At 37.8% G+C, this 12207-nt stretch overlaps 2 protein-coding genes across 4 annotated transcripts in view; one reads left to right on the top strand and one right to left on the bottom strand.

Moving 5' to 3' along the window:
- The window catches only part of LOC117412435 (transmembrane protein 164), a 38290-nt gene extending 34549 nt beyond the window's left edge, over positions 1 to 3741 (top strand). For both annotated transcript variants that reach the window (XM_034020868.3, XM_034020867.3), the window contains one exon: positions 192 to 3741. In XM_034020868.3, the coding sequence (XP_033876759.3) occupies positions 192 to 385 (194 nt within the window). In that variant the 3' untranslated portion in view covers positions 386 to 3741. The remainder of the gene's footprint in view (positions 1 to 191) is intronic.
- Positions 770 to 12207, bottom strand: part of LOC117412434 (nuclear protein AMMECR1) — an 81920-nt gene continuing 70482 nt past the window's right edge. For both annotated transcript variants that reach the window (XM_058989029.1, XM_058989028.1), the window contains one exon: positions 770 to 9346. In XM_058989029.1, coding sequence (XP_058845012.1) covers positions 9229 to 9346 — 118 coding nt within the window. In that variant the 3' untranslated portion in view covers positions 770 to 9228. The remainder of the gene's footprint in view (positions 9347 to 12207) is intronic.

Raw genomic sequence — 12207 nt, forward strand, 5'->3', positions numbered from 1 at the left:
AAATGTATATGTAATATTTAATACTAAATATAGAGACAGAAATGCATTTTCTTGATTTTTAAACTGTCTAAATGACTGCGACATGGATTTGTGTATAAGACACTTGGTTAACGTTTTAAAATGAATAAACAGCCCTAGTTGGACGCCTCTTGTCCAGTCCTATGGGTAATCCCTATTCCTCCTCTTTCGAGGTGACCGAAGTGAATCTGAACAATATGCTGTGCCCGGCGGTGTCGGACCCCTTCTACGGGCCCTGGTACCGGGTGTGGGCGACGGGACACCAGACCGCCCTGACGCTGCTCCACGGGAAGATCCTGACAGGGCTGTTCCACTGCGCCGTGCCCTCCTACCAGTACCTTCTGGACGGGGTCAGACTGAGGACTAAGAAAATCGACTGAGCCTTGGTTGGCTTCCACACTTTCATGTAGAAAAGAAAAAACAAACCATTTCACTAGCCAGTATTGCTTTACAGATTGAGGGTGTTTTTATTTAAACTCGTTTATTTGAGTCAGTAAACTCGATGCATCACTTCCTGTGCTAGAATACTGGCACTGGGATTATTTTTGGGGGGGTATGTTCTTGGTAGCGAAAGGAGTATTGTTTTTGAATGTGCTTTTAAAATGACTTGCAGCAGTTCACTTTTTTTAATGGAAGTCAGTCTTACTGTTCAGAATGCTCTCTGCAGTTTTTTGTTTTGTTTTTGTTGAAACGTGAACTGGGCCAACATTCCATGGAGGGGTGCTGTAGCCCCAGTTGTTTTTTATATATATATATATATATATATATATATATATATATATATAGTTTGCTACTTAGTTTTCGTAAAAAAAGAAAAAGGGGCATAGTTATTTTCGAGCTCTATAGAGACAATGTATTAAACATGACATGGATGACAATCCTTTGCCAGTTTGAGAAGATGTGCGCCAGTTTTTGATGGGTCCTGCATCAGGTATTTGCAATCTCATCCAAAGCCATGACTTTGAGCACCGCCCTGTATCTACTGCAGTTATGTTGGGAAACGGTAGATGTCAGATTTAAGGTACAGTACAGTATGTAAATACAGAATCAACAGGCGTTACCTTTTAACTCGGTTATTCCACAAGGCGGTTGATAAACTGGGGTGCCTTTCTTCTAAAGAAAAATAAATATATTAAAACAATGTGGATTCATCAAGAAGCCAAGACCTACTTGGCACTGCAAGGGAATCAGTTCATTTGTAGATCTATTCAATCGGTGCTTTTCAACCCTGGTCCTTGAGTGTACCCCCTAACTGTACAGCTTTTTGTACCAAATATTTATTTTAAACATGCATTGCTTTCCAGTGCCCAGAAGACAGCACTGACAGACAGCCTCAGACTCCAAACTGTGTAGCTGCAGGGATTCCTCTACAGTCTGTGTTCATTACCATTTGCAATAATTAAAAAAAAAAAAAAATCATTGCGTAATAATCGAACCAGAAAGGTTGATATTTATATAAAACTGAGACTGTGGCAAAACGCAGTCCAAACCTCTAAAGGAGGTTAGGCATGTATGATAAACGTTTGGTGTAAAATGTAGCGTGACACCAGGATGAAACACAAACCTGGAGTGCTGAGTACTTGAAGACCAGTGTTGAAAACCACTGTATTTAATCTATTTCTCCCCTCGGCCAGAGGTCCTTTGAGCTCTCTCAATCAAAGGGAACTCTTAGCAGGGGCTGGAATGGGGTCAAAAAGTTGTTTTTTTTTTTGTATTTAGGAAGCTCATTACCTCTAAGGGAATCTCTCTGTACAGTACTGTATGCCTTAATTCACGTTTCAAGAAACCATTTTGTAGTAACAAGATCTATTTGAACTCTCCAATGAACGGAATCCATTGAGTTTTTATAGTTAATATTTCAGTTAAATCTGGCGATGGGATCTTGTAATGCTTCAGTCAACCTCAACACAGGGGTGAGCTCTCGTTCACAAACAGAATGAGCCATTTGTGGAATTGAAAAATGTGCATTTTTACACAGCGAATTATGATGGAGCGATGACCCACAAGAAGACACCATCAGAGGCTCTGAACCCCAACCCAAGGGCTGTATGATGCTTCACAGGTGATTGCAGAAAGCAGATATCCTTCTCAAGGTATTAAGGAAACCTGTCAGCTGGACGCATCTTATACTTCAAGCTTTAGAATATATTTCAATGTAGGTCCTCACATCATTCAGCAACACCATCTGCTGTGCGTGTATAAAACATGCCATATGTAGTACACCTTTGTGTGCCTAATTCCTGATGAATTGCCCCTCTGTTGTGTAATACATCAATTCTGACCCTCAATGTTGCAAGTCAGTATCAGTCCAACAGGACAGCACAAACTACAGGCTTGATTGGTAGGTGCTACCGAGGCTGCAAAGAAATGATTTATTTTACACAATCTAGAGTAAAGACATGGCTGTGGATTCCCATCTTCGCTGCAGGAATTAAATGAATAATCTTCACAGGGGATCAGTACCCTCATGGTGGACCTGCACTTGACAGACAGCCTTTCTATTATTTGTAAAACCCATTAAAATATGAAATGTTTGAGAAAATGTAACAGAACTACAAGAGTCCCCAGGACCAAGTTCTGAGGGTAAAGGGATAATGTCATTTGTAAAATGGACAAGCTGATGTTTCCTGTTGTGAGTGTTAGAATGTAAAGTAAGTAACATTTTAGTTATTTAAATAGTTCTATTGACCTACATCTTGGTTATGAAATAGTGTATTTGTTATTGTGTACCTTTTGACTGGAGTTTCAAAGGAATATTTATATGGTGTGTGTAAAAGCCGTGTTTTTTATTTTTATCATTATAATGTTGGATGTTGACGGAATATTTAAGTGTTAAGTTCCAGGCCAGCAATTTCTTCCTTGATCGTCAAAACAGTTTAATCCAAAATGGACACTTCACAAATTCTGTTTCCTGTCTCTTGCCTGTCAGAGAGATGAATGTACGTGAGTCACAATCAAACTGACTGCCACAGATCAGACTGCTCTGCTTAATAATATTACTTTAATAAAAATGAATATCCAAGATAACTGTCCTTTACTAGTGGGAAAATATGTTCTATGGAAGTCTCACCTGAACTTGTCCATTACTACTCTTTATTTGGTCATGTGTATCTAATCCTGTGCAACCCTCTTAAACTATTTTGCTCATTAAGGTTGTTTTATTTTACTTTGCATCCATTTTTTGGTTTGTTATTTGGCAAGCATTATCTTCAACCAACTTCAGTCTTAAAATTAAAAGATATAGTTAAAGGCGGCAGCACCCACATTAAAAAAAGATGGATGCAAAATAGGAAAAATTACCTTAAAATAGCAGAACTGCAAGAATGGGTAGACATAGGCTTCTATATACATGAAAAAAAAGTGCGGCAATAAAGATGTTATGCGTAGGTGAAGCAGCTTCTACAGTAAATTGCACAGAAATATTAGATATACTTTACCTCCAAAAGGTAGTCATGTCACATGATTTATAAAATCAGAAGTTTAAACATCCACTCTATAGCTTTAAAATGTTACAAGTTTTGAAGTTTAAAAATGAGAAGTGTCAGTATCTTACGATTTGGGAGGGAAGGTTACTGGGGGATAACCAAGATTAAGGTGTTGTTTCAGTTCAGTACTTGATGTGTAAATGCTTGATTACTTTTTTTTCCCCCCCATGTGTGAAGATTGTTATAATTGTTTTTCTGTTCTCTTTAATAAAAAGGTCACCCTGTCAATCTGAAGCTATTCTAGTGGGTCCTTGTCTAAATATGCTATATTTTTAATCCACGCAAAATGATAAGCAACACAGAACAATACAAGTAATCCAGACATAAATCAGTTTTTAAATGTTTTTATTGGATAAATGATTAAATGGTAATAACAATAGTGTTTTAAAGCTACAATATAATTGCCACAGCCATATCTCACAGACCCACCGATAACCTGCCTAGATATATTTATTTTATTTTTTTTGCCTTTTTAAATTTTTTTTTTTTTTTTTTGGAGCCTTACTATCATATTAAATGCTCACTTGGAGCGTTTGTCACACTAACAGCAACTCAATGTGGAAGGAAAAGGAAGGAGGATCTCGAAGGGCACTTTTTCTTTCAGGTCTACTTTCAAGTCTCTATGAAGTAAAACAAGGAGGGCCAGAAACTACACCAGGCAGCCCTTAGCCCAGAATATCACCACATCTCTCTCTCTGTTGGCGATAGATTCAAACTAATTCTCTTGGAACATGTAAAAGCACTAAAATAACTAGATCCAAAATATTTTGAAAAAAATCAACTTTGGATATACAAAAACAGTTATTTATTTATTTTTTCGTTTTTTTTTACAAAAAGTTCCAAACACAAGTTTATTGTAGTATTGTATTATTATTTTGTATAATTCTATCAGTGCGATTGTATACCAGCGCAGCTACTGGGTCCAGGGTAAAATAAGAGGCTTTTCCTTAAATTACAAATCAAAGTAAGTATCAACATATCTTCGTATATAAAGTATCACTGCTGGTCTTTAGGAAGAAAAAAAAACAGTAAGAACACATTAAGAAACCCATAAATCTAATAGGCACGCTATGGGGTTTTCTTGTATATAAAAAACAAAAAAAACCATAACCAGTTTTTAAAACATCTGATGTCATTTCATAGGACATTCAGACTTTAAATTAAACTTGATTGAATAAAGTTTGCTAGCAAAAAAACTGTTAAATTGTACTACATTTTATTAAAAAAACAAACAACAAAAAGGTGAATCTCTTCTCCTGCAGGGTGTTTTGGAAGGACAGGAAGGCAGACTTTCTGAGCAGCATTTGGACATGGCTGGAGGCCTCTTTGGTTTGATCTAACACACAAAGGTAATGTAGCCTACATGCTCCAGACACACTTAAAAGAAGGAAACAAAAACAAAACCTTTGTGGCTTTGATTACAGCCCACAAAAAATGGTCGATCTTTACTAGTCCTATGCATTTCTATAGACATTGCATCAGTGAAGGAAAGTAGCCGGGCATTGAAAAGAACAACGCCGTTGGAGACCGACGCACAGCACAGTTGTACACAAGCCTGTAGGTTTAAGACGACGACCACCTACAGACGTTTTAAACTTTAAATCTCTTACTTTGGCTCTTATCTCAAAACATGGACCTGGTCACATTCACTCAATGTTATGCATTGCACATATCAAAGCCAATTTAAGTCATTTTAATTCATATGTTATTAGAACAATTCTAATTTATAATTGTAAAGTTGCCTCGCCAGTTCTGAAAGAGGCTCTGTGCTGCTGCTGGACTGTCAAGAGAAGCTTAATATGAAAAAGAAGAAAAAGCAAGACACCATGCAAAGTTAATCTGACATTAGAATGTATGACTGCAGTTGTAAAATTTTGCAAAACACAAATCTATTTGCAAAATAATTTTTAAAATGTTTATTGTGCCCAATTATTTTACTCCCTAATTTGAAATGTCCAGTCATTTTCCCCTCAACAACTCAGGAGAACTAAAGGTTCAGTGGGCATCCTCTGATCCCACTACCCGCCAGCTTCCTCTTTTACACCCAGGAACTTGAGTGCGGATGTCAGCGAGCTACCGACCTCTGGAGTACAAAGGCCAGCCCTAATTTTGTAAATAGTATTGTGTGCATGGTGAATGTAATAACAAAATATAGAAATCACTGCCTGGATTAAACAAATCATACGTTTGGGAGTTCAAGATTCATTTTATGTGCACAGCAAAACATTTGAAACAGGCCAGACTGACGCTTGTACTTGGATTATATATAAAAGAAATCCCGATCAAACACTTCTGATTTTTGCATGTTAACAGCTAGCAAACCGTAGAACATTTTCTTTTGAACTTGGAAAACTAGTTCCTTATTAAAGTCCCTAATTGGCTGTAGTATATCATTTTACCAAATGTGTATCAGTGACCAAATTAGAACAATAAAAAAAAAAAGTAGGCCCATATAAAAAGCACTAACAGATTATCCTATAACAAGAGATGTATGTAAACAGAATGTGCTGTACAGCATTTTGCTTTGAGAGTGAATAAGTGTGTATATATTATATATATATATATATATATATATATATATATATATATATATAAATATATATTGCACCTAAGTGAATGCTCCAGGTCCTGTTTTGAGAGCAGATAGACAAGGGTACCCCACCTAGTAAAACCTGCAAGATCTTGGTTTCATAGTCACCACTTGTCACATTTAAAAAGTACAAGAATGAATTTGCTCTTCAATGCCGCAATCTACAGAGACGATTAAAAACTGCCGTTTACCCCAGGCAATGGAGGGCATGAACTGTTCATCCTGGTCCTTTCAAACCTGCAGGATTAGTTTATCATCATTTTTACACTGGTAAGAAACATCTGTAAAACAGATCTGCATATATCAAGGGTTATAGTCTGATATGATTGATGAGTCCACATGACCAGTCATGTGACCCCTCCCCAACACTAGGTCCATTAGCACCATAGAAATTGTATTTATCTCTTTAATAATCTCTAGCAGTAGGATGAGCATGCCGAAGCAAAAACAATAGGTTGAATGTTTATAGGATTCCGTTTTTTTTAAGGAATCTAGTAGACTTGGTTTTGCAGCAGACAATATTCAGTTTGTACTCATTTTCAATAGGGACCAGAAGCAACATGGAGGTCTGGATGCTCCATCCTCACATTCTTGGATTGCATTGCTTGGAGATATTATTTAGTTCTGCCAATTCAAAACTAGAGAGCATCCAACCACTGTTTTTTCTGGTCCCACTTTATTATTTATTAATATTAAGGCAACACAACTGAAGTTTTCTTTTTTGGACTATAAGATTGCTGTGGATGGAATACCAAAGGCCCTTAACAGTTACAAGTTGCTTCCTTACAGTAACTAGGAGGTGAGTAAGTCATCTTAACTGGATCATGCAACTATAAAACACACTCAGTGAGCAAGGTCAAACCTGTACCAGATCCCTGGTAGTTGCTCTTCTCTCACCAATCACTTGGCCAATTCTGATGTCCGCTCATTATACCAGTCACATTGATCTCATACAGATTCGATCAACTGATGAAAAACTACCAATAAATAGATATGGCCAATAGTGGTTTCACCAAACTTGGGCTTTGAAATTCAAGCCTGCAATGAGATCTAAAATGAGCATGGACTCCACCCTATGCAGCGTGACATCCAGCACTGACAGCGAGGGGTTACAAATCAAAGTGTGGCAGAGTGGCTTTAACATGGCTTACTCACCTAACTTATTTCCAAACTACATTGTGTCTCTCTGATTTCACAGACTAGCCTGTTTCCTAACGTCGCTGACTGTTACAAGAACTTCATTTTGCCAGAGTGATTATATTTTGCTTACATGCCCAAGGAGCAACAAGGACTCCCCTTTAGAAACACGACAAACCACATCTAAAAACCTGTAGCATGCTAACAAACATCCAATACACACTGGTTCACAACCATATTTTTTATCGCTGGCACTGTTACTAGATGACAACACACTTTTAAAAATGTATTTATCCGAGGAATATCACAGATTTCTGTAGTGTCCTATGGAAATTTGATACAGTTGGAATATGTTGAGACTGGTAACACCAATGCAAGTAAAGTAACAAACTCAGTGTATTTTAGTTTTTACAAGAAACCCTTATGAAATTTGATGATTACAGGGATTACATTTCTACACAGCGGTCCTGAACCGTTGGTGGAATTTCCAAAAAACAAAAGAAAATCCTGAAATCCCAAGTTAAAAGCTTTGAAATTCCTGAGACATCTGCAGCATTCCAGTATGTATGGCACTAGAGCACAATACAGCCGCAGCATCCCAGCTCCAAAACGTTACAACTCTACCATCTTCCTTAAATATAAAACAGACAGATACAGATGCATGCATTATAAGAAGTATGGCTTTTAGTACATTTGCTCTTAGCAGATTTTTTTATTTTTTTCAGCCCTCAATTAACTGGTTTTCACCACAGTAAAATACCTGGCAGGTTATGCAGCTATTACATGATCTGTTAAAAGAATAAAGAAATAAATCGAAGTTAACAGGGCCCCAAATTCTAATGGCTACTGCTGCCTCTCAATTTACATGCAATTCATCTAACCTGTCTTTAGAGATCAGCCTTATTTTACAATCAGTCTCTTAAATGTAGAATGAGTTCTACTTTCATTCCACCAAAAAAAAAAAAAAAATCCTAATAAATGTACCGATAGCAGATATTCATTTCAAAACAGATTATGTAACAATTAAATAACCTGTGGACGACAAATTGTTACAATTTCGATTAATGTGGAAGACACACTGGGTAAGACACATTTTTTATATAAAAGTCTCATTACACTGTTATATCGTACTGGCTAATTTGTTTCAGTTACAAGTTTTAAACAAGCACAGAGTGTAATTATTGCCTGGGAGGAAATTATTTTGGATAAAATGAAAAAAATATTTCTGCAATCTAATTTATTTGGTAATTGTCGGTTTCCGACAAGTATGTCTTCAGATTTGCAATTTTCACAATATTATATCAGCAATCCTGATTGTAGGCCCTAAAACTAGCTTTACCCCAAGCTGGTTTTACCAGACTGCTCCCACCTGCAGCACACAAGCTAAAATACCCAGCACACTAAAAACTGACAGCTCAAACAGTACACTCGTCATTACACTGCTGGATGAAAAAATCAACTACTCTATACTGCAAACGCACGCAAAAGTAAATGGACACGGTCCTGCTAATTACATTGTACATAAGGTCAGATCGGGGGAAGATTCTGTCAAGTCAAAAATAAAATAACCCCTAATTAATACATCCTACAAAGCCTAAACACACAAACTAAAATAAGCCAACCTAAACAAAGTAACCCATTATCAACTCAACTCTTCCTTCCATCCACAGACACAATAATAACCTGATTAGGATTATGATATTAATTAAAAAGAAAAATCTAAATGTTTAAAGGAAAAGAGGGATTAGATTTATATATATATATATATATATGCTGCAAAAACTCATTAACTTCTAACACAAAATAAAAAGGAGAAATTGGTGTTTATCAAAATTTGATATGATGGAGTTGCCGCCCGTTGCCATGCCGAGGTCGTGCGACCGACGCCATGGCAACGGAAACTATCATCATAAAATGGTACAGTAGTAGAGATAGCTAGACCAGGAAGGGGCGGGCTCTCCTGGAAAGAGGTCCAGTGACTGGTCATGCGGCTCGCTGTCAGGAATAATGGTTGTATGGGGGGAGAGGGTGCCCGATGCCGTTCTGGTAGTGATGGTGTTGCTGGCGAAGGCTGATGTAATCCGTGTAGTTCATGGTCATCTTTTCACTACGATACCTGGGAGGATGGGGAAGGAAAACACAACTTCAGAAAAAACAGAAATACACTTCTGCCCTAAATGCGGCTACAATGCTTATAAAAGACTGACACAGCATTAAAAAAAAACAAAAAAAACAACTGACACTGGTGGCCTTAAAAGCCAAATATAAGAAGGAGTCCCCAGTGGTTTACTTAGTAAAGGTATTTGCCCAGGAGCTTGCTGGTTTGATCCAGCTTACACAGAGTTGCTGATCTTGACCGGGGTCCCATATGGAGCACTGGTCTTTAAACTTCCATATGCTAGGGCTTATTTCTCTGACCACGCCACAGACTTGCCAGACAACCGACCTCCAGGCTTCAGTTGCTGGGCAAACTTTGCTGCTTCGGTTTGCCGGGTGAAAACAAGGCAATTGGCTCGACAGTGGGAGCTGAGGACACTCATTGGTCTTCAGTCATCCCTGTGCTGTTATGCAAGTTACAGCAGTGAAATGACATTCAAATTGGGGTTTATCCATATTGTTTACTGCAGAGTTGCTTTTAAAACACAGTGAAAGCCATTTCTACCACATCTCTGGGTTCTTAATACAGTACATTGTAAATTGAGCATTAAGTGCCTAAGATTTAGTGTCAAGGAAGGTTACACACACACACACACACACACACACACACACACACACACACTCTCTGCAAGGAGCACTGCGTGTTACAGTTCATAAGAGGTCGGTACAGGCAGAAAATCCAGAACCGGGTACCCACCATGGATCTTTTTTGGGCAATGATTTAATAAGAAACACCCACATATTAAATGTTTTAAGTGCATGATACATATTTAAATACTATATACTACACATATATTTAGCCTTCAGATCTGTAAACTTGTGTAACCTTTTTCAGTACTGGAAACATCAAAAAATAAAAATAAAAACACATCTCTGTTTAAATAGTTATTATATTGGCCATATTCCACTGTTAACATGGCTGTTATGTTCAGTTTTAGAACTAACAGTAGAACTAATGGACGGTCGCAATAGCTCAAGTAAATTGAGCCAGCTGGGTTTTGACGGCAGTCGCTAGACTCTTGTGAATACATAACAATGGCATCCAAGCAAAGCAGTGGGTGGAATTTCTTTAAGAAGCAGGAGAAAATGGAATTCGCAAACTCTGCCAAGGAAATATTTCATTTAAAATGAGGAAGCACACTTACTTAATGTGCTCCACATTATTTTATTATTTATTTGCTTATTTATTTCATCTTTTTGGTAAGAAACTGTATCTGCGCAATAACTGTAGATAAAGCATTCCATATTCCAGGAGGCTGTGTGGTCCAGTGGTTAAAGAAAAGGACTTGTAACCAGGAGGTCCCCGGTTCAAATCCCACCTCAGCCACTGACTCATTGTGTGACCCTGAGCAAGTCGCTTAACCTCCTTGTGCTCCGTCTTTCGGGTGAGATGTAATTGTAAGTGACTGCAGCTGATGCATAGTTCACACACCCTAGTCTCTGTAAGGTCGCCTTGGATAAAGGCGTCTGCTAAATAAACTAATAATAATAATATTGGAAGCCACACTCTTATTATTAATAGATCACAGAGTTATCACTGACATAAGACAACAGGATGTTATGTTTTGTTTCCGATTTAGTTCCTGAGAATAGTCGCTGCAGTTATTATTGAGGTGTACTTGCTGCTCGCTGTGTTATTGTTTTCTGTAAAACACTGAGATCCTATCAGTTAAGAAAAGGCTTCATGCAAAGCTTGTTTTAACACTGTCTTTATTACGCTGGCCAGAGACCCGCGCTTACAACTGCATTGTCATGTTTTCTACATTTTCTATAAATTCTCAAATAATAATAATAATCTTTATTTTGTATAGCGCCCTTAAAAGCAATCACCTCACAATTAATAGTACAGCAATTAATAAAAAGATTATACATAAAAAAGGATAAGGAAATAAAACAAAAAAGCCTTTCTAAAAAAGTAAGTCTTTAAAAATTAGCTTTAAAAACACTCAAAGAAGCCGAGTCCCTGATCTCTAGTGGAACAGAGTTCCATAATTTGGGGGCATAGCAACAGAAGGCCCTGTCGCCCATAGAGTGCAGGCGAACAGGCGGGACACACAGCAGTCTGAAATCAGCAGAGCAGAGGTTGCGAGTGGGAGTGTAAAAAGATAAAAGATCTGACAGCTAAGTCGGAGCTAGCCCATGAAGAGCCTTATATGTCAGCATTAAAATTTTAAAATCAATTCTAAACATGATAGGCAGCCAGTGCAAGGCCTCCAAGACAGGAGTGATGTGATCTCTTGAGCGGGACCTAGACAAAATTTTGGCTGCAGAGTTTTGAACAAATTGAATTTTAGTGAGGATGCTATTAGACACCCCAGCGAGCAGGGTGTTAAATAAATCGAAACACCAGTAGTAAAAAGAGACCCGGGTAGCGTCAGGTAATTTAAAACCCGACGTGTACCCAGGTTTTCAGGGGTACCCGTGGCAACCTCTAGTTCATAATAAGTCCAATGTCTTTCTGCACAGAAATTACTTGACTTTTCTTTCTGCGCATTTACAACAGATTTATATTCTCTTGATTTGCATCATGTCCAAATGCTGTTATGTATACCGTGCCTGGAATAACACAAATATATTATTTATTAGGTGCATGTGAAAACCTGCTCTGAAAAACTGCCACACTAGTGCATGGGCTCCCATGACAGTCCATGATGGGTGAAAGAATGAAAGCTTTCTGAATTAAAAGCCATACCGCGGTGTCAGACAGCACAATTACATTTAAACTGATAAAGAATGAGTGCAACAAACAACCCAGCTTATTGTCAACGGTCACACGTTTTTCCAGGAGTGAACTATACCATACTGCCTGCGATACTCAAC

This window comes from Acipenser ruthenus, chromosome 16 (assembly GCF_902713425.1).
Source record: "Acipenser ruthenus chromosome 16, fAciRut3.2 maternal haplotype, whole genome shotgun sequence".
NCBI lineage: Eukaryota > Metazoa > Chordata > Actinopteri > Acipenseriformes > Acipenseridae > Acipenser > Acipenser ruthenus.